The 20,174-nt window shown below is 37.8% G+C and overlaps 1 protein-coding gene across 2 annotated transcripts in view; it reads right to left on the bottom strand.

The window, feature by feature from the left end:
- Wasf3 (WASP family member 3) overlaps positions 1 to 20,174 on the bottom strand; it is a 121,073-nt gene that overhangs the window by 16,459 nt on the left and 84,440 nt on the right. For both annotated transcript variants that reach the window (XM_004854817.4, XM_004854818.4), the window contains exons 4-6: positions 7,149 to 7,283; positions 4,788 to 4,941; positions 1,295 to 1,412 (exon numbers count right to left, since the gene is read on the bottom strand). In XM_004854817.4, the coding sequence (XP_004854874.1) occupies positions 1,295 to 1,412; positions 4,788 to 4,941; positions 7,149 to 7,283 (407 nt within the window). The remainder of the gene's footprint in view (positions 1 to 1,294; positions 1,413 to 4,787; positions 4,942 to 7,148; positions 7,284 to 20,174) is intronic.

The following is a 20,174-nucleotide window of genomic DNA, read 5'->3' as shown; positions in this document are numbered from 1 at the left end:
GCTGTAATTTGTATGTCTCGCTGCCAGGCGGCCTGAACTACCAATGACACATGCATGACTGTACCACTAGCTGTGCAAGCTGCCCAGTGGGAGCCAGTCATGCGTGGGCTACCAGAGGTTCAGGCCAGTGGGAACGTGCAAAGTGTTTCTTTTCGTTTCATTCTCTGCTTGAATATTCTGTAGAACTCAGTAATTCCTCCAAGATTTTCCAGTAAAATCTTCTCAAGCCACAAGCATAAGAGTGTAAACAACAGCCCACATATTCTCTATCCTTTCCCGGAATCCACCAGTAATATCTTATGTCCCCCCACCCCTGCCAGTTTTTCCCCTCCTTCTCCTTTTTTTTTTTTTTTGGTGGTGGTGATGGGGATTGAGCCCAGGCTCTGATGTATGCTAGGCAAATATCCTACCTCTAGGCCACACCCCCAGACCAAACGTTCCCTTTCTTAAAATCCTGTTTTGAAATGTTGAATTTTCCTCCATCCTACACTCTCAATCCTACTTGGTCAATACACCTAAATGCTTCAAAACTGTAAGGCCACCCCTCAAAATGCTAAGCAGTTCTTTCAATTAATGTACTCTAATATTTGTCAAGCAAATTGAGTGACTGTTTTTAAATATATCTTACATATAAAATATTACCAAATACTTCCTCTTAAGAGAATTACTCTTCTCAGTGGCCTAAGTTCTGGGCCCCGAAGGAATCATTTTCAAAGCAGAAGTCCCTTAACCTACGAGGAGTCAGCTTATCTTTCCAACGCTGTCAGTAAGGCAGACGTTCCTTCCCTTCAGACTTGTAAGCCTCTTGCCTACCATGACTTCCTCAAAAGGAGGCTCATCCTCAATAAACACTGTCCCTGGACAGCTCATCCGCTAGGAACACCTCCCTAAGGTCTCCATTACAGGGAAGTGGCCACCCAGCCACCACGGATGGTAAAAAGACAGAAAGCCTATCTTTAAATCTCACATTGCTTTATATTGGATGATTGCTTTATGAAAATTGGAGGGAGCAGGAAAGTTATAAAACCTAGTTACAAACAAAAGTGAAATTTAAGCCACTATTTTTGTTAAAGCAAAGCAAGTATCGGAGAACAAATCATTATTTGTTGAAAAATAGAATTACTATGTTAGACTGAATTGTTAGAATCCTCAGGTGAAAATTACAATCTCTAAAAACCCTTCAGCATTAAGTCCAACTTCTTACCTATTTAAATAAAGAATTTACTGATTCATTTATAAACAAGAATTCCATACACACACTGATATGGACATTTCCCGCAATGGAATTATGTACCTTTTGACGTCGTTTCTCTTTCCTTTTGTCTTCTGTGTCCTGTAGCATTTTTTCTTTCCAGAGGTCAAAGAAATAGGAAGGATCAGTATAGAACTTCAGCCCATCCTTCTTATCATCTCTGTGAATTAATATATTATAAATCAGGGGGGAAAGATGGTTAGATACTTTTATCTAACAATGGAAGGTTAATATTAAAATTTTAAATCAGGGGACATCTACATGGGGCATCCTCACTATCAAGTACATTATTCTCTAAATTTCCTTATTTGAAATGAACGTGGCAATATGCACAGACAGCAATCTGTTCTACATAAGTAGGATAAGATATTCTACTTAGAATGAAGTATAGGAAATCACTTTGAAAAAGTACAAGATGGCTTATAAAAATAAACAGCAAGTTTTAGTAGCTCAACTACTTCAGGAAACACATTATTCCAACAGGGGATGATACTCAAGAGATGGAAAATTCTTAGTACAGATACATTCTTTTCACTCTGGAGAGTAAATATTAAAGATAAAAACAAGTGAGGGCTCTGTCTCTTTTTAATCAGGCTTGCCCAATACAGTAGTACCTTAGTTCATGAACTTAATTCATTCCATGAATTCTGGAAAAGATAACATTCATGCTTATGCAGGAAAGATGGTGGTGATCATTTTCACCACTTGATGCAGAGTTTGCAAACAAAAACAAAATTTTGCCAAACACTTCTGTTTGTGTACCAAACTGTTCACAAATAAGTGTTCATGAACCAAGGCACCAGTGTATCTAATAAATTCAGCTGGGAAAGAAGCAAAACGCTCACTATGTATAAATGTGGCTAGGAAAGAAGTGTTGAGCTATGTATTTTCAAAGAGACTTTATTTACTTGTAAGTATTGCTATAGTTGCTATGGTCTAAAGAGTATTTCAAATTCTACAGAAGTTACTCATTTACCATATAACCAAAATTAATGTGGGGCCAGAGATTTAGCTCAGTGGTTCTGCTGCCTGGCTCGCAAGTGCAAGGTCCTGAGTTTGATTCCCGGTACCAAAAAAAAAAAAACCAAGAAAGATAAACATTTGGGCCGGGGATTTAACTCAGTGGTTTCACTGCCTGCTGCACAAGCGCAAGGACCCGAGTTCGATCCCCAGTACCAAAAAATAAAATAAAATAAAATACAATAATGTGACCGTTATGAATTAAAACGTAATATAACACAGTAGTAACATTCAAAACAATCATGATCCAAATAAAGTCTATCCCATTCATGTTTGAAAAAGTATGTGGCCTGTAGACCTCCGAAAAAGAAAGCAAAACATATACATTTCATATTAATATTTAGACAAGTAGTTTAGGGCACACAAAAGAAGCAAAATAATTAAATGAATATCAAGAGGAAAGAGTTTACAAACAAAGAAAGCTCAGGAAGGAAAAGCTGTCTCCTTCAGGTTCCTGCCTTGTTATCTCCTGCTGTGTACTCCTTACCATTAAACGCTAAGGGCCAGGTTCCTATGACAGCTATTCAAGTCACTGTGACTGAAAATCACTACTAACAAGCCACACAACTCACTATTTTTTAACCTTGGATTATTTAACATCTTTCTTTTTCTAGCTTCCCAATTTGTAAGCAAGCTGCATGACAGAGATTTTATTAATAAAATTATTGTGAAAAAGAGAATTTGTTTCCCCAAGACTCTAAAGCTTTCTGTACAGGTAAAGGTATAGAAAAACTGAGTGCGGAACTTATGGAAAAGTTTAGAAGATATAAATTAATGTTCTTTATGATGGCATTAACACTCTAATGAGGATGGAAATGTACTCAAGTAAACAAATGTTAATGTTGACAAAAGACCAAGCAGCTATGTCCTTTGTTTACTGCATCTAACCCCTTAACTTTTTAGCACTGTGACACTGTCATATTTAAGATTAAATGCAAAAGTTTACGTTTTGTGTACCCCAACTATTGCTGTATAAATGAATTTGAGCTGGCACTGCTATTCTTGAATACATTATTAAAAAGTCAAAGACATCTTTTATTTCCCATATAACTGAATGCACACATACACATATAAGGTTAAATCACTTTTCATGTCATTAAAATTTTTAAATCACTACACGTTTAATCATGATTTTGGTAAACCAAACATAAATGGCTCACTAGGTTTTCTGATTTTGTTTCTAAAGGAGAATTTTCAGTAAGCTTTCTTAGTAACTGTGTAGAAAACCTTAAACAAGCAAGCTCTCATGTCACAGTATGTATACTGAGGCTCCCAGTGCTAAGAAAAATTCAAACTTCCCTGGAAAAATGTCCAACACATGAAAGCAAATCACAAGTTGAAATGAAATGTTAGGTTCACAATGCTTCTATTCTCATGTGTTGTGAGCTTTCTAAATGTATGAACATCACCTCCAGGAAAGCAGGCTTGGGCCATAAAAAGGCAGGACTTCTTGCTTGTTCCCATCAGTTTCCAGGAGATCTTATATTTATTTGAGAGAATCTCTCTGTACACAAAGGAATGAAGTTTGAATTCCCCTTTACTGGCAGAACTACAATAAAGAGTAGCTCTAGACCTCTCCTTGTGAATCTTGAAAAAGGACAGGAAATTCTGTGGAAACCTCTGGCTACTCTCTGAGGAGCAGCAAAGGGCTTGCAGGCAGGGATGTCAGGGTGCAGTCAAAGGAGCAATGAACTCACAGGCTTATCAGCCAGCAAAGCTGACTGGGGCAAGGGCCACTGGCCACCACAGCCTATGCTCACAGAGGCTGGAGGAATGGACTCCAGACAGGGGAGAGGGACAAGCCCCACCACGGGGGACAAGGAGACAGCATAAGAAAGGGAGAGGAAAAGGTGGTGACAGCAGGCACTTGAAGAAACATTCTATGACGATGGGCAGCAGAAGGACATTTAACCAAGCATATTTCAGTGATCTCTTCATATTAATTTTTGCAATACTTATTTTCTATCCTTTTTCTTGGAAGTTTGGTCCTGAAAAGCGTATCTTACCATTTTAACAATAACAGAAGGTTAATCTGGTAATGCTACTTTCAATCTTAAAAAACACTGACACCATAGCATATATTTTTCTGAATTAAGTAACAAATGGCTGCAGTGCTGATGTACGGAGATAGGTACTTTAGTATTATAAATGAAACGTGCTATTCCTTTCCAACTGACTTTGAAAATAAAGAACATCAACATAAGTGCACACACTGCCATCATGTACATGTCCACTTCCACCTAAGATGCCCATATCTGAGAGCTAAAATCTGAGCTCCCACTTCTGCTAGTAAATGTACCTATATCTTAAAATACTAAAACTTTAATAGTTATTTATCACTGGCTACTTTAATGTGTACAATATTGCAATTACTGTTTTCAAAGATAGGAAGAACTCCTTTGAACCCAAATGAGCCACCAAAGACGTTCCTACCAATGGGTTAACCTGTTTCCAGCTCTCTCTACCTCTCCACCCACCCTCACTGAAAAGACTCTGGGGACCCCAAGAGGCATACCTGTAAGGGGTCAGGATGTTCAGAGGAGGCGGTTTATCACTCTGGTTGTAAATGTCAGCAACAGGATTAGGAATGCTGTTCTTTGAAACCACCTGCTGGTCTTGGATGGTGGAACTTTTGAAAGCTTTTTTCATGTTGATATCTTGTAGTGACACTATTTAGAGAAAAGTCCCCCATGTTGAGATACAAAGAAATATTTTTCACTACTTAGAAATAACTATCACTGGACTCACAACCCTAAAATCTCCGGGGATAACCAAACAGTGGTTTTTATTGTTTCTTTAAAACCATGCTTAAATAGAAGTTGACTCCTTTCTTCTTAGAGGTTAAGTTTTCTCGATGAGGTCAAATTCTTTTGTAGTGATCTAATTATTTCACTGAACCTAATAGCAGAATATCATTCTTTAAACAAATAGTACTTCTCCAGAGCCGGGGATTTAGCTCAGTGGTTCCATCGCCTGCCCCGCAAGTGCAAGGACCCAAGTTCGATCCCCGCTACCAGATAGATAGATAGATAGTACTTCTCCAAAATCACACAGAAATATAATTATAACAGACATGGCACTGGGGGGGGGGGCGCCCCAACCAGTTAATATCACTTTAAGTATAATACCTAGGGAAAATACTTCTGCAAAATAACACAAATGCAAATAACATACTAAGGTTTTCCAACACTATTAAGGAAAGACAGCAAAGCTTTTCAACATACTTATAGTCCTAGAAATCAAGTAGTTTGATATATAAAACCAAAGAGGCAGGAAATCAGGGCTTGGTATACTTCTTTTATAACTCATCTGACCTTGACATAACTTTTGAGGTGGCAAATTGGTCCTATTAACCCACTTGGCTCAGCTACTGGAGCTATGATTGAGGGACATTAAGTGACATTTCCAAGATCTTCTGGCAAAAAAAAAAGTGAGTCCTAAACAGACCGCTGATTTCCTAGCTTTCAGTAAGGTTAAAATGTTGATTGGGAAGGAATTTTAAAGATATGACATGTACCATAAAATTTCCTAAATATTAACTTACAGATTAACCTTTTTCAGTGTAAAATTTATCTTAAATACTTCAAACTTTTAAAGCCAACAAAAAAAAAAATCTAAGAAAAATAAATACTAAAAATCACTTGTGATACTGATTGAAAAAGTAAATGACTTAAGATGTTAAGAATTCCTTGTCTGGAAAACAAAAATTCCTTGTCTGAATAGATCAAGTAGCTATTTAATTTTTTTTCTAATTAAAAAATAAAATTTGGGCTGGGGATTTAGCTCAGTGGTTCTGGTGCCTGCCTTGCAAGTGCAAGGTCCTGAGTTTGATCCCCAGTACCAAAAAAAAATAATAAAATAAAATAAAAATCTGATTTAAAAGAACATGTCTTTATCTTCCTATTTATTGCTGGGAAACATCAGTAAGAATGTTCATAATAGGTATTAATAGTAATTTAATTTTGACCTTTGATAAAGACCTGAATATGAGTAAACATACCTTTTTTAAATGGTGAGGGATGAATCCCATAAGTAATTACTTTCTACTACCATATTGGTATAGCACAAAATTCAAGATGCTGGGACCCTTTCCAAGCACCAAGAAAAATTCTAACTAGTACTATATAAAGGGAAAAATAATTTGTAACCTGAATATTTTTCTCAAAGTAAATATGAAGTAGTATATCTCATCATTTTTAGATTTTTTTCCAGTCTAATTTCTGTCTCTCATTCAAGACTCTGAAAGTAAAACTTTTAAAATTGAATTTTTGATGGCTTAAATTTTGTTGAAACTGCCACACATTTCAGGGGATATCATCAAAATGAGTATCAGTTAACCTAAATAGTGCTGGTTCATATTAGTCTAAAGCTTGAAGCCTAAAGGCCTTTAGTGAATACTCTTTCTGAGAAGGTAAGTAAGATTTGGAAATGGACAGAATCAGCAAGATTATTCACAGACATCAACTCTAATAAGAACATCAGGTTGAAGTCTTCATTCTGTAGCATGGTATATGCTATGATTCTCACTCTTAGTTGGGACTCTTTGGAGTGGTTCTATGATTTTTAAGTATGAAAGTATTTTTAAAGTAACTACCAATAACTCTATCAAGAGTTCTAATACTGAATGCACTGGAAGAAGTGTTTAATAAATACTGTATTTGTAATTTTTAACAAAATCATGGTGTACGAGGTAGATAAGATATGAATCTTTCCATCACTAATTTACCCAGTGTTGTAGAGCTCCTCACTATTCTTCCAGGGAAAGATAAGGCGAAATGTCTGCATACCACCCACGGAAAAAGCAGTGATAACACAATTAATTACTACCATCTTGTGGCCATCACTTCTAGTTCACTGCATTAATGCAATTACCTACCCTCTTCCACTGTGGAATCCAGCTGTGTGACTTTGACAGCGAGGCGATCAATTCTGTCTTGAAGAGAATTTGCTCTGATGTAGAAGTTATTAGCCTCATTAAATAACTCACCAAAAATGTCTTCAGCATGTTTGCCTGCAGAAGAGAAGGAACAGAGAACACCATCTGCTAAGGAGCTGCTGCTGTGGCCTCCACAAGGCCACGTCAATGCTTATTACTGTCAACACAAGGTCTGGTGCAAATGAGTGTAAAAATGAAGTGTCAAGGACCAAGGCTTTAGAACTTTTGAAATTCATTAACTATTCATGTGAATCTAAAGCTGACCCAAAGTGGTAGAATTTTAAAATATTCCAGGTGGTATAGAATCATTTTGCCTGAGCTGTCACTCAAGTTATATCCCACTAAATGGAACTTCTTTGGGAGAAAAAAGTTCTCATTTTACATGCTGTAAGTATAAATACAATCTTAGGAATTAACCTTCCTTTTATTTCTCAAGGTAATTCAATAAATCACACTGGCTTTCACTTCATTCACAATCAGAAACATGAGATATCTTACATCAAGCCTGATCCTTTCCAACAGCATCAAGTTCCTCTAATTAGTATTTGGAAACCTAGAGATAGAGTGCTGACTCTGGCACTCTAAAAGTCAGCATTTTTAATTTTGAGTTAATTTTTCTGCATGGCTCATTTCTACTTTTTTTTTTTTTTTTTTTTGGCAGTAGTAGGGATTGAACCCAGAACCTGTCCATTGGTCTACATCTCCAAACCTTTGGAAATTTTAAGACAGGGTCTCACTTAGTCATTTAGTCTGCCCTCAGCCTCCCAGAATTCTGGGATTGCAAGTATCTGTCACCACATCTAGCTTCACCTCTAAATTCTTATGAGTACTACATAAAACTTCTAGTTTTTAAAAATGTACTTTACATTTCTAAAAATGTAATAAGATAGGAATCCATATCTGCATATACTGAATTTTCAAATCCCAAAACCCTTCCATTACTCATTCAACAAATATTTAATAACTACCTACTTTGCATGTGCCAGGACTTAACTTCTCTTTTCATTTTCATTTTCTATTGGTTTCTTACTTGAGAAAGGGAACATAACATTTCTGGAAGGAAAGTTCCCTGGAACATGAGTAATGTGAGTGTTTCCTTGGTAATTCGTAGCTAATGAGGCAAGCTCAGAGCCAGTGTCCCTCCTTGCTGCTGGAACCCAAGAGGAAGATCCAGGCCCGTTTGTTCAAGGTGCAGCCCCAACCCCCCAGGAATGTCTCCTGCACACACCTGTTCAATGAAGGAACAAGTGAGTCCGGGAGGCCAACAAGGAGTTACGTTTTTATTTTCCAGATGATTAAACTGAAGATCAAAAAGATCAATCCGTTGGCTGCTCAGTGGCAGAAACAGATGAAACAAAAACTTGGCTGTCTAACGTTTAGTAGTTTTCTGTTTTCATCATACACCTCACTGAATTTCCTTGGTTGTAAAATACAGAACTACATGGCAGGTCCTCAAAGCATTAAATACAGAATTACCATATGATCCAGGACTTTCACTTCCAGATATGTATCTAAAAGAAGTGAAAATGGACTTGAGAAATTTGAACACTCATCTTCACAGAAGTATTATTCACAACAGCTAGCAGATGAAAGCAACTCACATCCATGGATAAACAAATGAGTATTATTCAGCCTTCAAAAGGCAGGAAATTCTGACATGCTACCACATGGGCAAGACTTGAGGACATTATGCTACATGAAACAAGTCAGTTAAAAAAAGACAAATACTGTATGAATTCATTCATATAAGGTACCTAGAGTAGGCAAGTTGATACAGACAGAAAGCTGAATGGTGGTCGTCAGAGGCTTGGGGAATAAGGGAATGAGGAATTGTTTAATGGGTACAGTTTCAATTCTACAAGATGAAAAAGTTTTGGAGATCTGTTGCACAACAGTGTGAACATACTTAACACTAATGAACTGTACACCTGTAATCATTAAAGACAGTAAATTTTATGTGATGTATATTTAACATAAAAATTTAAAAAGCTTGAGAAGAAAATCATAAAAATCCAGGATTCTGCACTGAAATAAACTCTTTCTTACTCTCTTTACCCAGCACACTGCCAATCTCTTTCTCTTTTCCTTATGTGACAAGTTTCCCCAGAAACACTTATTTTCAGCCATTCCAATAGCAAGTACACAGTAACATCAACCAGAAGAGAATTCCTCATTTCCACTCCTAAGCCTGCTCCTCTCACTACCTTCCACTCTTCTTCTTCTTCTTCAAGTTTATTGGTACACTTTAGGATCACATTCATCATTGGGAATTTGTACCTGTACAGGATACATATTGGTTCTTCTTTTTTCCCATTTCCCTTCCCTCCCTTCCACCCTTTTCCCCTCCCCATTTACAAAAAAACTTTGTTTCCATTTTTTTCTTCTTTTCTCATATTTTTTCTTACTTTTCCCCTACCCCCAACTCCCTACTCCCCCTTCCCTTTTGGACCTTTTCTTCTTACACATTTTGGGCCTCATTTACACTTTCAGTTTCTCACATCAGAGAAACCATTTGGTATTTACACATGTGTATGCTATTTATTTCACTTAAGAGTATGGCCTCAATGTGAATCGATTTAGCTATAAATGTCTCTAATTATCATTCTTTATAGCTGAGTAGTACTCCATTTTATAAAAAAAACAACCACCCACATCTTCTTTATCCACAGTGACTACTGCTGAGAACACTCTGTACTCTGCTACATGCTATATAAGCTATATAAGGCTAAATAATATGCATCCTATACCATCAATGCTTAATTCTATTTGAAAAGATTCATGTAACTGATACTATATTTCTACTTGGAAGTTTTTGATTTATAAAGAGATACAGAAATTAAAGATGCATAATTAATATTTTGCCACCTGCTGAATGCTGACAAGTGACTAAAAGGAATGGTCTGATGAACAAGAATAAGTGTTGCGGGCCGGGGATTTAGCTCAGTGGTTTCGCCACCTGCTGCACAAGTGCAAGGACCCGAGTTTGATCCCCGGTACAAAAAAAAAAAAAAAAAAAGAATAAGTGTTGCAATTACAGTGTTCAGTTTTGCAAACCAACAGATTTGAAAAGCTGACTTCTACTCTTTAAACGGCAAGTCCATTAGTAGCTAAACTAAAATAATCCTGAATTGAATTAATGACCACATGAAGGAAGTACAATTTATTCACTCATTACTGACAAAAAGATTCCAATTCTGGATTTATTAGTACCCTGTGAATTCGATCCCAAGTATACTAGGTTGAGAAGTGTGCCTCCAACTGCATAAATTAGAAATAATTAGCAGCTTTGAGAATGCTGCTTTAACTTCTGCAAGAAACTATGGCATACTTTCCCATCATTTTAGTGGTATGTACTGTCCCTAAAAATTAGTATTCTAATTTTAAAATTATGCATGGATTTTTAACTATATTTAAGCATGAAGACTTACTGGAAACAAAGTGTTTCCATGAACCCATTAACACAAGCCTAGCACCTAGTTCTTGGTTTGTCAAGATTATGGTTTTTTGGGCTAGGGATTTAGCTCAGTGGTTCCACTGCCTGCCTCCCAAGTACAAGGTCCCAAGTTCAATCCCCAATACCAAAAAAAAAAAAAGATTATGGTTTTTCATTCTTCACCAAATGGAACAGACCCCTTGCAGAAATGAACTGACTCCAGGGCCAATGGTAGAAAATACAAGGTAGGCCTAGAATATATTGTTCTGCTAGAAAAAATGATGTGGATGTGCTTAAAGACTGGTGTGGGACATGTCATAAGGTAATTCAAGAGCCAGCCCAAAGAGACCCCCATTGGTCAAATCTGGGAAAATCGGTGCATCAAAATAAAAGCAAGGCAAGAGAGTATAATCTGTAGAATAAAATAATCATTAGTCCAAGATGATATAAGTGAGTGAATGAAAGTATTTATAAAGCAGAATGCCAAGTAATTATTGTTGAAAAGTTATGAAATGACAAAAATCACTCTGCAACCACCACAACGGTAACATTTTCAGGGAAGAAGCATCAATGGATTCTGAGAATAGCAGAATGAAGAAATGGGATGGGAAAGAGGGCATTTAACAGTCTAGTGTCTCCTCTTAAGACACAGTACTTACATTAGAGAAACCTACAGTAATCAAACTGATGGAAGGCAGCAACACACCAGGTCATGGGACAAGCAGATTCTAGTGTTTCCTGATAAAACACATCAAGGAAGGCACAGTACCACCTGTGATACTTCTGTCAATATCTTACACTTAATCACGGAGAGATGTTAGAAAATCCAGACCAAGTGACATTCCACACACAAAAAAGGCTGGTTTCCTTTACTGTCAAGATCATGAAAGACAGAGGAACTATTTCAGATTAAAGGAGACTAGAAGAGACAATTTTATACATACATATATATGGGCAACAGGCGGCGAAACCACCCACATGCATACATATGGGGAAGTGAAAAGGTAGGGAAGAGTCTCTGACAAAAAGAAAAAATGTAATAAATAATATCTGAGAAATCCGGGAGTTTACTGAAATTCTTGATACTGTTTTTGATCTGTTTGTAAATCAGAAATCATTTCAAAGTAAAGATTAAAAAAGAACCTTAACATAGTATGTGTAATAATATGCAGTTGCTACTGAACTCCATAAAATAAAATACCATAATTACTGGAACATTGTTTCCTTCTCTTTTTAAATCTTTATTTTCTATGAAAAGCAATACATGTTTACTATAAGAAACAGAAAACTATAGGAAAGTAAACAATAGGAAAAATGCCCCAAAGTCCAATCAAAGACATCTGATGCTAATACTCTGATTTAAAAGGTAATACAGTGGTGCCTTGGTTCACAAACTTCATTTGTTCTATGATTTTGGAAAAGATGGCCACGTTTGTGTTTGTGTGGGAAAGATGGCCATGGTCATGTCTGCCACCCAATGCAGAGTCTGCAAACAAAATCAAAATTTTGTCAAATGCTTCTGTTTGTGAACCAAGGTACCACTGTGCATGTTCACAGTAGAAAATGTGGAAAACTCAAAAAATAAAATGTCAGCCAGTTATTTACAGTGAACTGGTTTTGGTCCTTCTTTACAATAGTCTAAGAACCAAGATAACCTACTGGCCGGTAAACACATTCAGCTACTCAGTGAGCACTGAGCATGAGGTACTGCTGTGGTGGCTTGGAGACACACAGCAGTGAGCACAGCCCAGGTCTCATGTGGCACACGTCATGATGGGGGAATCACAGTAAGCCAGTAGACTCACACCTCAGGAGGTAACAAATGCTATGAAGACAGAAGACAGTAAGAGACCAGAGAGTGGCAGGAAATGGTTGCACTCAAGTGGTCACCAAAGGCCTCTGATATGGTGGCATCGACTGACTGAGGTGAGGAAGCTTCTATACAAGCTCCTCCTGCAGAAAGAATCTTTCTTCCAGGAAGAAGACAGAAATGTACTTGAGGTATCTGACTAACAGCAAGGAGGCCAATGTGGCTGGAGACCCATAATTAGTGGGACAGAGAAAGAAATGTCCTTCCTTTTGGGAGTGGAGTGTCTAGACTGGCAGCAGAGAGATCAGCCGGTAGGTTCCTGAGAGGCAATGGTGACTTGAACTAGACTAGTAGCAGCAAGGAAACAAGCAGGCATACAGATTAGGTACATATTTTGAAGATGACTGAGTTCATTTGCTACTGGATTGGAAGTCTGCTATTAGAGAGAAAATAAGACAAACCAAAAGCATTTGATAAGGGACTGAGGTAAAGAAGAAATCATAAATTGTTTTAGTCATGTGGAGTTTGAGGTATCCAGTACAAATCTAGTGCAAGTATTAGGTGAGCAGTGTATATAAAGGACTGAATTCCAAGGGAGGTCAGAACTGGAGGCATAAATTTGGAAGTCATCAGCATGAAGATGGTATTTTAAGCCACTGGAGTAGATGATGAGCTCATCTGATTGAGAGAGGAGACCACCCCCTCCCTATGGTATCGGGCAACTATGAGTTAACTGTGTTATCAGGTAACTATGGGTTAACTAGGTAACTATGCTCTCTGTAGAATGTACCTGAGCAGCCATGACAACTTCTGTAATCTGTCACCAAAGGAGCTTAAAACACTCAGCAAGTGCTGCCAGAACTCTTTGCTCTCCTCTCCCTCCACTGCTCTGCTGTGTATAAATCCTGCTTGCTATCTTCCCAGGGAAACTCCAATGGAATTAAGTAAGCTCTGTACATGTAAAAAGAGGTACATAAAGAAGCACAAACTTTTTTCTTTAAGACAGGGTCTTGCTGTGTAGTTCAAGCTGACCTTGAGCTCATTATGTAGGCCCGGCAGGACTTGAACTCTTGGCAATCCTCCTACCTCAGCCTCCCAAGCTCTAGGATTATAGGCGTGTACCATCACACCTGGCTAGAAGCACAAACTTCTGTTGGGGATCTTGAGTGACAAGAATCACTCATTGAACTGCCAGCACTGAAGGCCGCTTTTTGCTCCTATCTTCGTGTTAAGAGCAACCTGTCCCGGGTTTCCAGTTTCCTGCTTCATGATGAAAAGGAATAGGGGGAGAGGAGTTTTAGTGACCAAGTACCAAAGCACTCCAACATGGAGAGGCTGGGAAAAATTGTCAAAGGAGACTAATAAAGAACAGGTAAGAAGGAGAGTAGAAGAATTACCAAAGTGAAAAAGCTAGGTGAAGAAAGTCTCTTCAGAGGAAGGGACAAGTACAGTTTCAAAAAAGTGAGTAGGACTTGAATGGGTACAAGAGACAATCAGGGAAGTAGAGGCTGTGGAGATGTAGTTATTGGAAGGACTTTTGCTGTGAAGGGAAGCAAGAAGTGGGCTGACAGGGAGAGGATAATCTGATTAAGATGGATTTCTCTATACACTGTATTTGAGGGGAATGATGGTAGACAGAGGAGAGAAAAGATGATGCAGAGAAGAGAGAAGGTGAATGAAATCCTACAGTGAGCATAGAGGGTGTGGGATCCAGTGTGCTGGAGGAGGAGATGGTGCAGGTGGAATCATGAACTGTCCATAAGGGGGGGGCATGCAATGAGGTGACCAATCGGTTGGGGAAGTCCAGTTCTCCTCTGGCTGCCTTTACGTTACCAATGATAGAAGCAGCACAGTCATCAGCTCAGAGTGTGGAAGTGTGAGGTGGAAAGAGAAGATATGCAACAGGCATTTTAAAAGCACTAAAACTAAGAAATTATGGCAGTACAGTACTAAGGGCTCACCTGAGGAATGTGCTCGTGATTTTAAACCTTTCTTCTTTACTAATATAAGCATTTAAAGCTATAAAATTCCCTCTAGGTATTTCTTTAAATAAATCCCACAAATACAGTACATTGGTATTTTGTGTTTATTACCTCTCTATAACAGTTTCGAGTTTTCCTTGTTGAATTCTTTTCTGACTTAAGGAATATTTAAAAACATATTGGTTGATTTTTCAATATTTGACAATTACCTGAAAAGATTATCTCATCATCACATTCTTTTCTATTAGTTTATCTTTTCAAACTTTCCTTTTATGGCCTAGCATATGTTCTATCTTGGTGAATTTCATGGGAAATTAAAAGAATGTGTATTATACAGTTTAGGAATTCAGTGTTTTTCTGTGTTACTTTTGTCATCACTGGGACAAAATACCTGATACCTGTAACTGAAAGAAGGAGAAGTTTATTTTGGCTCACATTTTTAGCACACAGCTGGCCAACTCCAAGGCAGAATGTCATGGCACAGGGGCATGGCACAGGATAGCTGCTTGCCTCATGGAAGCCAGGAAGCAGAGAATGAAGGAGGAGCCAGGGAGGGAGATAAACCCTTTCAGTGTTCTGCCTCTTTTGACCAGTCCCTACCTCCTAGTAACACATTTAGCTATAAACTCATCAGTGGATTATCCCCACCTGAGTGCATGAGGCTTTGGGGGGACATCTAAATATAAACCAAGACGGTATTCAAAGAGCAATTAGATTAGATTGGTAGTAGTCAGATTTTCTGTATTATTACTTTTTTAAATCTACATGCTCTCTCAACTACTGAGGGATTCTTATAATAATCTCCAACTATAATTTGGAGTTTATTCCTTTCTTGCCTTCTGCTGGGATAATCCAAAGATTATTTTAAGACTCCATTTTCTCTCTTCTATGTGGTGTTCTTAATGGTTACTGAAAATCATACATGCATCCTTAACTCATCACAATCTTCTTTCAAACAATACCGTATTTTATAAACAATATAAAATAAAATAGTATAACTCCATCTACTCCCTTCTATGCTCAGAGCTTTTGCTGTCACATAGGTTATCAACTCCACAATAAATATGAAATAGTAAATAGTTTTTTTTTTGGTACCAGGGATCGAACTCGAGTCCTTGTGCTCGTGCAGCAGGCGGCGAAACCACTGAGCTAAATCCCCAGCCCAGTAAATAGTTTTATACAAATAATAGATATAGCTTTCATGATCTTTTATATTTACTCCCATATTTACTTTTTAAATACTCTTTATTTCTTTGCATTGCAAGTTGTCTGGGTGACCAATTATTCAATTCTTTCAGATTCTGTCTGAATAAAATATGTCATTATTTATTTAAATTTTTTCTCCCTTCCTCTCCTCTCCCTTCACCCCTCAGAGAAACTGGGGATTGAACCCAGGGCCTTTGCACTGAGCTACATTCCCAGTTTTTTTTCTTTTTCCAGTACTGGGATCAAACTCAGGACCTTGTGCTTCCAAGGCAGGTGTAGAGCCATTGAGCTAAATCCCCAGTCCCCGAGTCTTTTATTTTTAATTGTGAGGCACAGTTTTGCTAAGTAGCTAAGTTGCCCAGGCTGGTTTCAAACTTGCATTTGGTGTGATAGGAAACATACGGCATATCTTGAGAAGTATTAAAAATAATCACTTTTTTAAATCTTTAAGAAAAAAGACTTCTTTTGCCATTTACATAATTATGCCAATGTCAAAATTAATGGAAAAATAGATTTTTAAAAAATACAGTGAACATTTAAAGTTAATGGAATCAGAATTTGGGGGTCACTTGTGAGGACTATCTTTGCTCATTATGAGGAAGTCTGATGATTCTTATGATATATAATAAGACGTCTTAGACAAGTTGCCAGAAACACCAATCAATGTATGTAATGATTCTGTACAAGAATTTACAAGTGTCTCCACGAAAAGAAACAACTTATATGTCCAAAAGTAAAATATTAGTTGAGTAATTATGTTATATCAATATTATAATCTCTAGTTATTACAAATGTCTGAGGGGGCCGGGGATTTAGCTCAGTGGTTCCTGCGCCTGCCTGGAAAGCGCAAGGTCCTGAGTTCAATCCCCAGTACCAGAAAAAAAAAACAGTCTCAGAAAAATCAACAAAAATGTTTACTATACAGTGAATATGGGTTACAAAGGCATTTAAAAAGACATATATAAAGCATTTTCCCTTTGCATGTTTTTTGTATTAAATTTTCTACATCATCTTATTAGTATCATGAAATGCACCCTAAAGCTTTGTGTGTGTGTGGTGGTGGTGGTGGGGGTAGTGCTAAATTTCTAATTACTTTGTGACATCCTAGAATGACTGTTAAAGAGAGGCAGGAAAACAGCTATAGACCCAAGAACAAAGAAAGGCAGTAAAAGCCAAACTAGTATTAAAAGTATTAAAACGAATTTGTGTCATCCTTGGCACAAATGTCCTATGTTTCCATCTCCTTTTTAAGAAAACTGTATTAAAATAACATTGGAATATCTAAGAGTTTGATTGTAAGAAGTTATAACTTTAATTGAGCAAATAGCTGATAGCAACAACAGCATGCAGATTATTAGTCAAGGAAAACAATGAAAAGGCAATCCCAATTTAATGTTAATTGAGGCACTAAACTGTCATATGAAGAAAAAAAAATCAGTATCTCTTAATCAAAAACCAAGTGACAGACTATTAACTAAAAATGTTTCAGCAATTGGCTTCTTACCCACTGACATTCCTTTGACCTCTCATATTAGAAATTGATAATATTCAAAGAAAAAATAAAAAAATAAAGACTAATTTTTATTTTATTACATAGTGCTCCAAAAGCCTGTGATCCTTTGCCTTGAACTGTAAAACTCTTCAAGTTAGCAAATTTTCTCATTCATGTCTACAACTATTTCTACACTCCTTTCCAACAATATGTACATTCTTGTTGAAAAAGATTTCAACTTCCTGTTAAAGACCTAATGCTGCCAAAATTACTAGCCCCAGAAGTCCTGTGTTTGACTTGACTGTAACAAGAGCCTGGCCATAGGTAAAAACACATAGAGTTCTCAAAAGGTGTGCAGAGTTATAGGGATTTTAGAGGTCTGTTCAGTATTTAAGACCACATTCTTTCCTTGATTTGGAAATTCATTTAAATCCTTATGACACTAAACTGTCCTTGTCAATGTGATAAGAATCAGAATGACCTCATAAATGAGGGCCTCAATTGTTAGACTTCCTTTTTGGAAAAGTCTAGAAAATTCCTGGTCTGGTTAGCCTTTTCTACAGCTATCACGAGTGTTAGTCACCCTGGGTCACCACATTCAGTGTCTGGGCCAAGTCTCTACTCTCAGGTAGGTATGACCGATCTACCATCAAGACAAATCTTTAAGCTTCCACTAAAAAGCCCTCTCCTCACACAAGAAGGCACATGTAGACATGGTCCCAACCTCTCTCTGCATCACTTGTAGGAGTTCCAGATAACTACATCATTTACTCTAATTCACACCTGAAAATGAGCTTCTGCTGTGAGAGTGAAGGTCCTAGGCATGTGGCAGGGTAGGCAGGGAAATAGAGCAGACTAGGATGGGCCAGGTCATCTGGACTGACATGATAACAGGTCAGGCACCCAACGAATGGAAACAACATTCTGCCTAACTTTATCACTGGCACGAATATTCAGAAAAAGAAGACTTGTACTATGACAGATTCGTGCATTCCTAACATCTAAATGATTATGAAATTTAAAAATAACAAAAATGCTTTTTTAAATTCTTTTTTCCCTAACAAATTTAGACCCCCCCAAAATTGTATATGTTTCCTCATCTCCTGTAATTATTAACATCTAGTGGGAAATCCACAAAACTAAAGATTCACCCATGTAAGTATCATTTATTATGTCCTAGTGTTATCTTGTAGCAGGTCATAATAACTTCATATCTGTCCTCTATTTCATAATTATGCTGTTATTTATAAATTATAAACAAATTTAAAATGTGTTTAATTCCAAGTAGAGACCAATTTGATTTTCTTTGCTGTCTGTTTGATCTGAGTGAAACACTAATAAATAAATTATTAGTAAACCTAATTTGCTATTCTATCACCAATTAATAACTCAGCCCCTTAGTTCAGGTTACTATAACAGAACACCATACACTGGGTGGCTTATAAATAGTCCTAGTGATTGACGGGCTCAAGATCAGGGTGGTGGCAGATTTGGCATACGGTGAGTTATTCTCTCTGCTTCAAAATGGTACCCACTGCTGCATTCCCATAAGAAGGGGCAAGGGCCTCCTCGAAGGCCTTTTAAATGGGGGCACTAATCTCATTCATGAGGACTCTTATCTTCATGACGTACTGCCTCCCAAAGGCTCGGTCTCTAAAATGGTATCACCCTGGGAATTAGGATTTCAACACATGGACTTGAGGGAGACATAAGTATTCAGTCCATTGCAGTCAGCATCTTAGTTTTCTAGAAATTATATCCCTGGCACATATATTAGACTCTTCTTTCTGTAAGATCTTTGGGTTACCAGGCCAAGATGCATGTAAGGAATCTAAAGGAAGGGAGAATTCGTCCTGAAGACATCCACACACTACACTTTAAAAGGAAAAGGAAAGCTGTCCTGAGCAAGTCGAAGGACCAGCTGCTGTCTCCACCTGGTGGGCCTCATGGTCTCTCTCCTGTGCAATTTTCTCTACACATCCTTCCTTTTGCCTTTCCTCATCACTGATGTTTTCTGCTTTCTCTTAAGTTCCACACTATCTTCAACTTTGGCTTATGAATGGTTGTCATGGCTTCTTAAATCAATGATGACATCTCAACAGTAAGTCCCATAATAAACTGGCAAATTCATTGTGGTTTTCAATTCCAATGCCCTGAAAGGATCCGAATGACCAGATCATCTGTTCAATGCAGGCACAGGTATCTCATTTCATGGATGACATCTCTGATATATGTTCCAATCATCACCTCTGAAGTGAGTTCCAGCATCTTGTCTTAATGCTTTTCAAGTGATTCTGATACAAAAGCAGATTGACAGCAACCAAGGGAGCCCAACCAGGTAATGAGTGTCCTTGAGCCAGGTTCCCTTTGCTGGGCTAATCCTGTGGCTGCAGAGGATTATATGGTGCCCAACATAACCCAGGCTAGAGTGGTATATGAGTTTCCTGTTGCTTCTGTATCAAATTAACACAAATATATCATTATACTTAAAACAGCACAAATTATCTTCAAGTTCTGGAGGTCTAAAGCCTGAAATGGACTTCACCACATAAAAATCAAGATACTAGCAGAGCTGCGTTCAGGACTGGGTGGTGGGGGGGTCCATTTCCTTGCCTTCTCCAGCCTCCATACGTCTGCATTCCTCAGCTACCGTCCCCTTCTTCCATCTTTAAAGCCGGCAATAGTTGGTTGTTCCTTTGTCATAGAACACAGTCTGACACCAATTCTTCTACCTCTCTCTTTCACATTTAAAGGGCCCCCATGATTATACTGGGCCCAACCAGATAATCTGGGGTAATCTCTTAAAATCAAATGCTTGGCATACTTCCCCCTTGGTGGTATCATAACATATCCACAGGTTCCAAGGATAAGAGCATGGACATGTCTGGAGAAGCTATTATTCCGCCTACAAGGGCCATGTGCAACACAACATACTGGGCAGGCAGATTCACTTATAAGAGATTAGGTCAAGCAACCATCATAAACACAAATAGTACAGCTTTATGTGAAACATGACAGTGTGAGATGCAGATTGATGATTAAA

The sequence above is a fragment of the Heterocephalus glaber genome, unplaced genomic scaffold, assembly GCF_053883595.1.
Source record: "Heterocephalus glaber isolate CG9 unplaced genomic scaffold, H.glaber_assembly_v1.0 deba00001719, whole genome shotgun sequence".
Classification (NCBI taxonomy): domain Eukaryota; kingdom Metazoa; phylum Chordata; class Mammalia; order Rodentia; family Bathyergidae; genus Heterocephalus; species Heterocephalus glaber.
The sequence above is the reverse complement of the archived record's forward strand: the minus strand, read 5'-3'. Positions and strand labels throughout refer to the sequence as shown.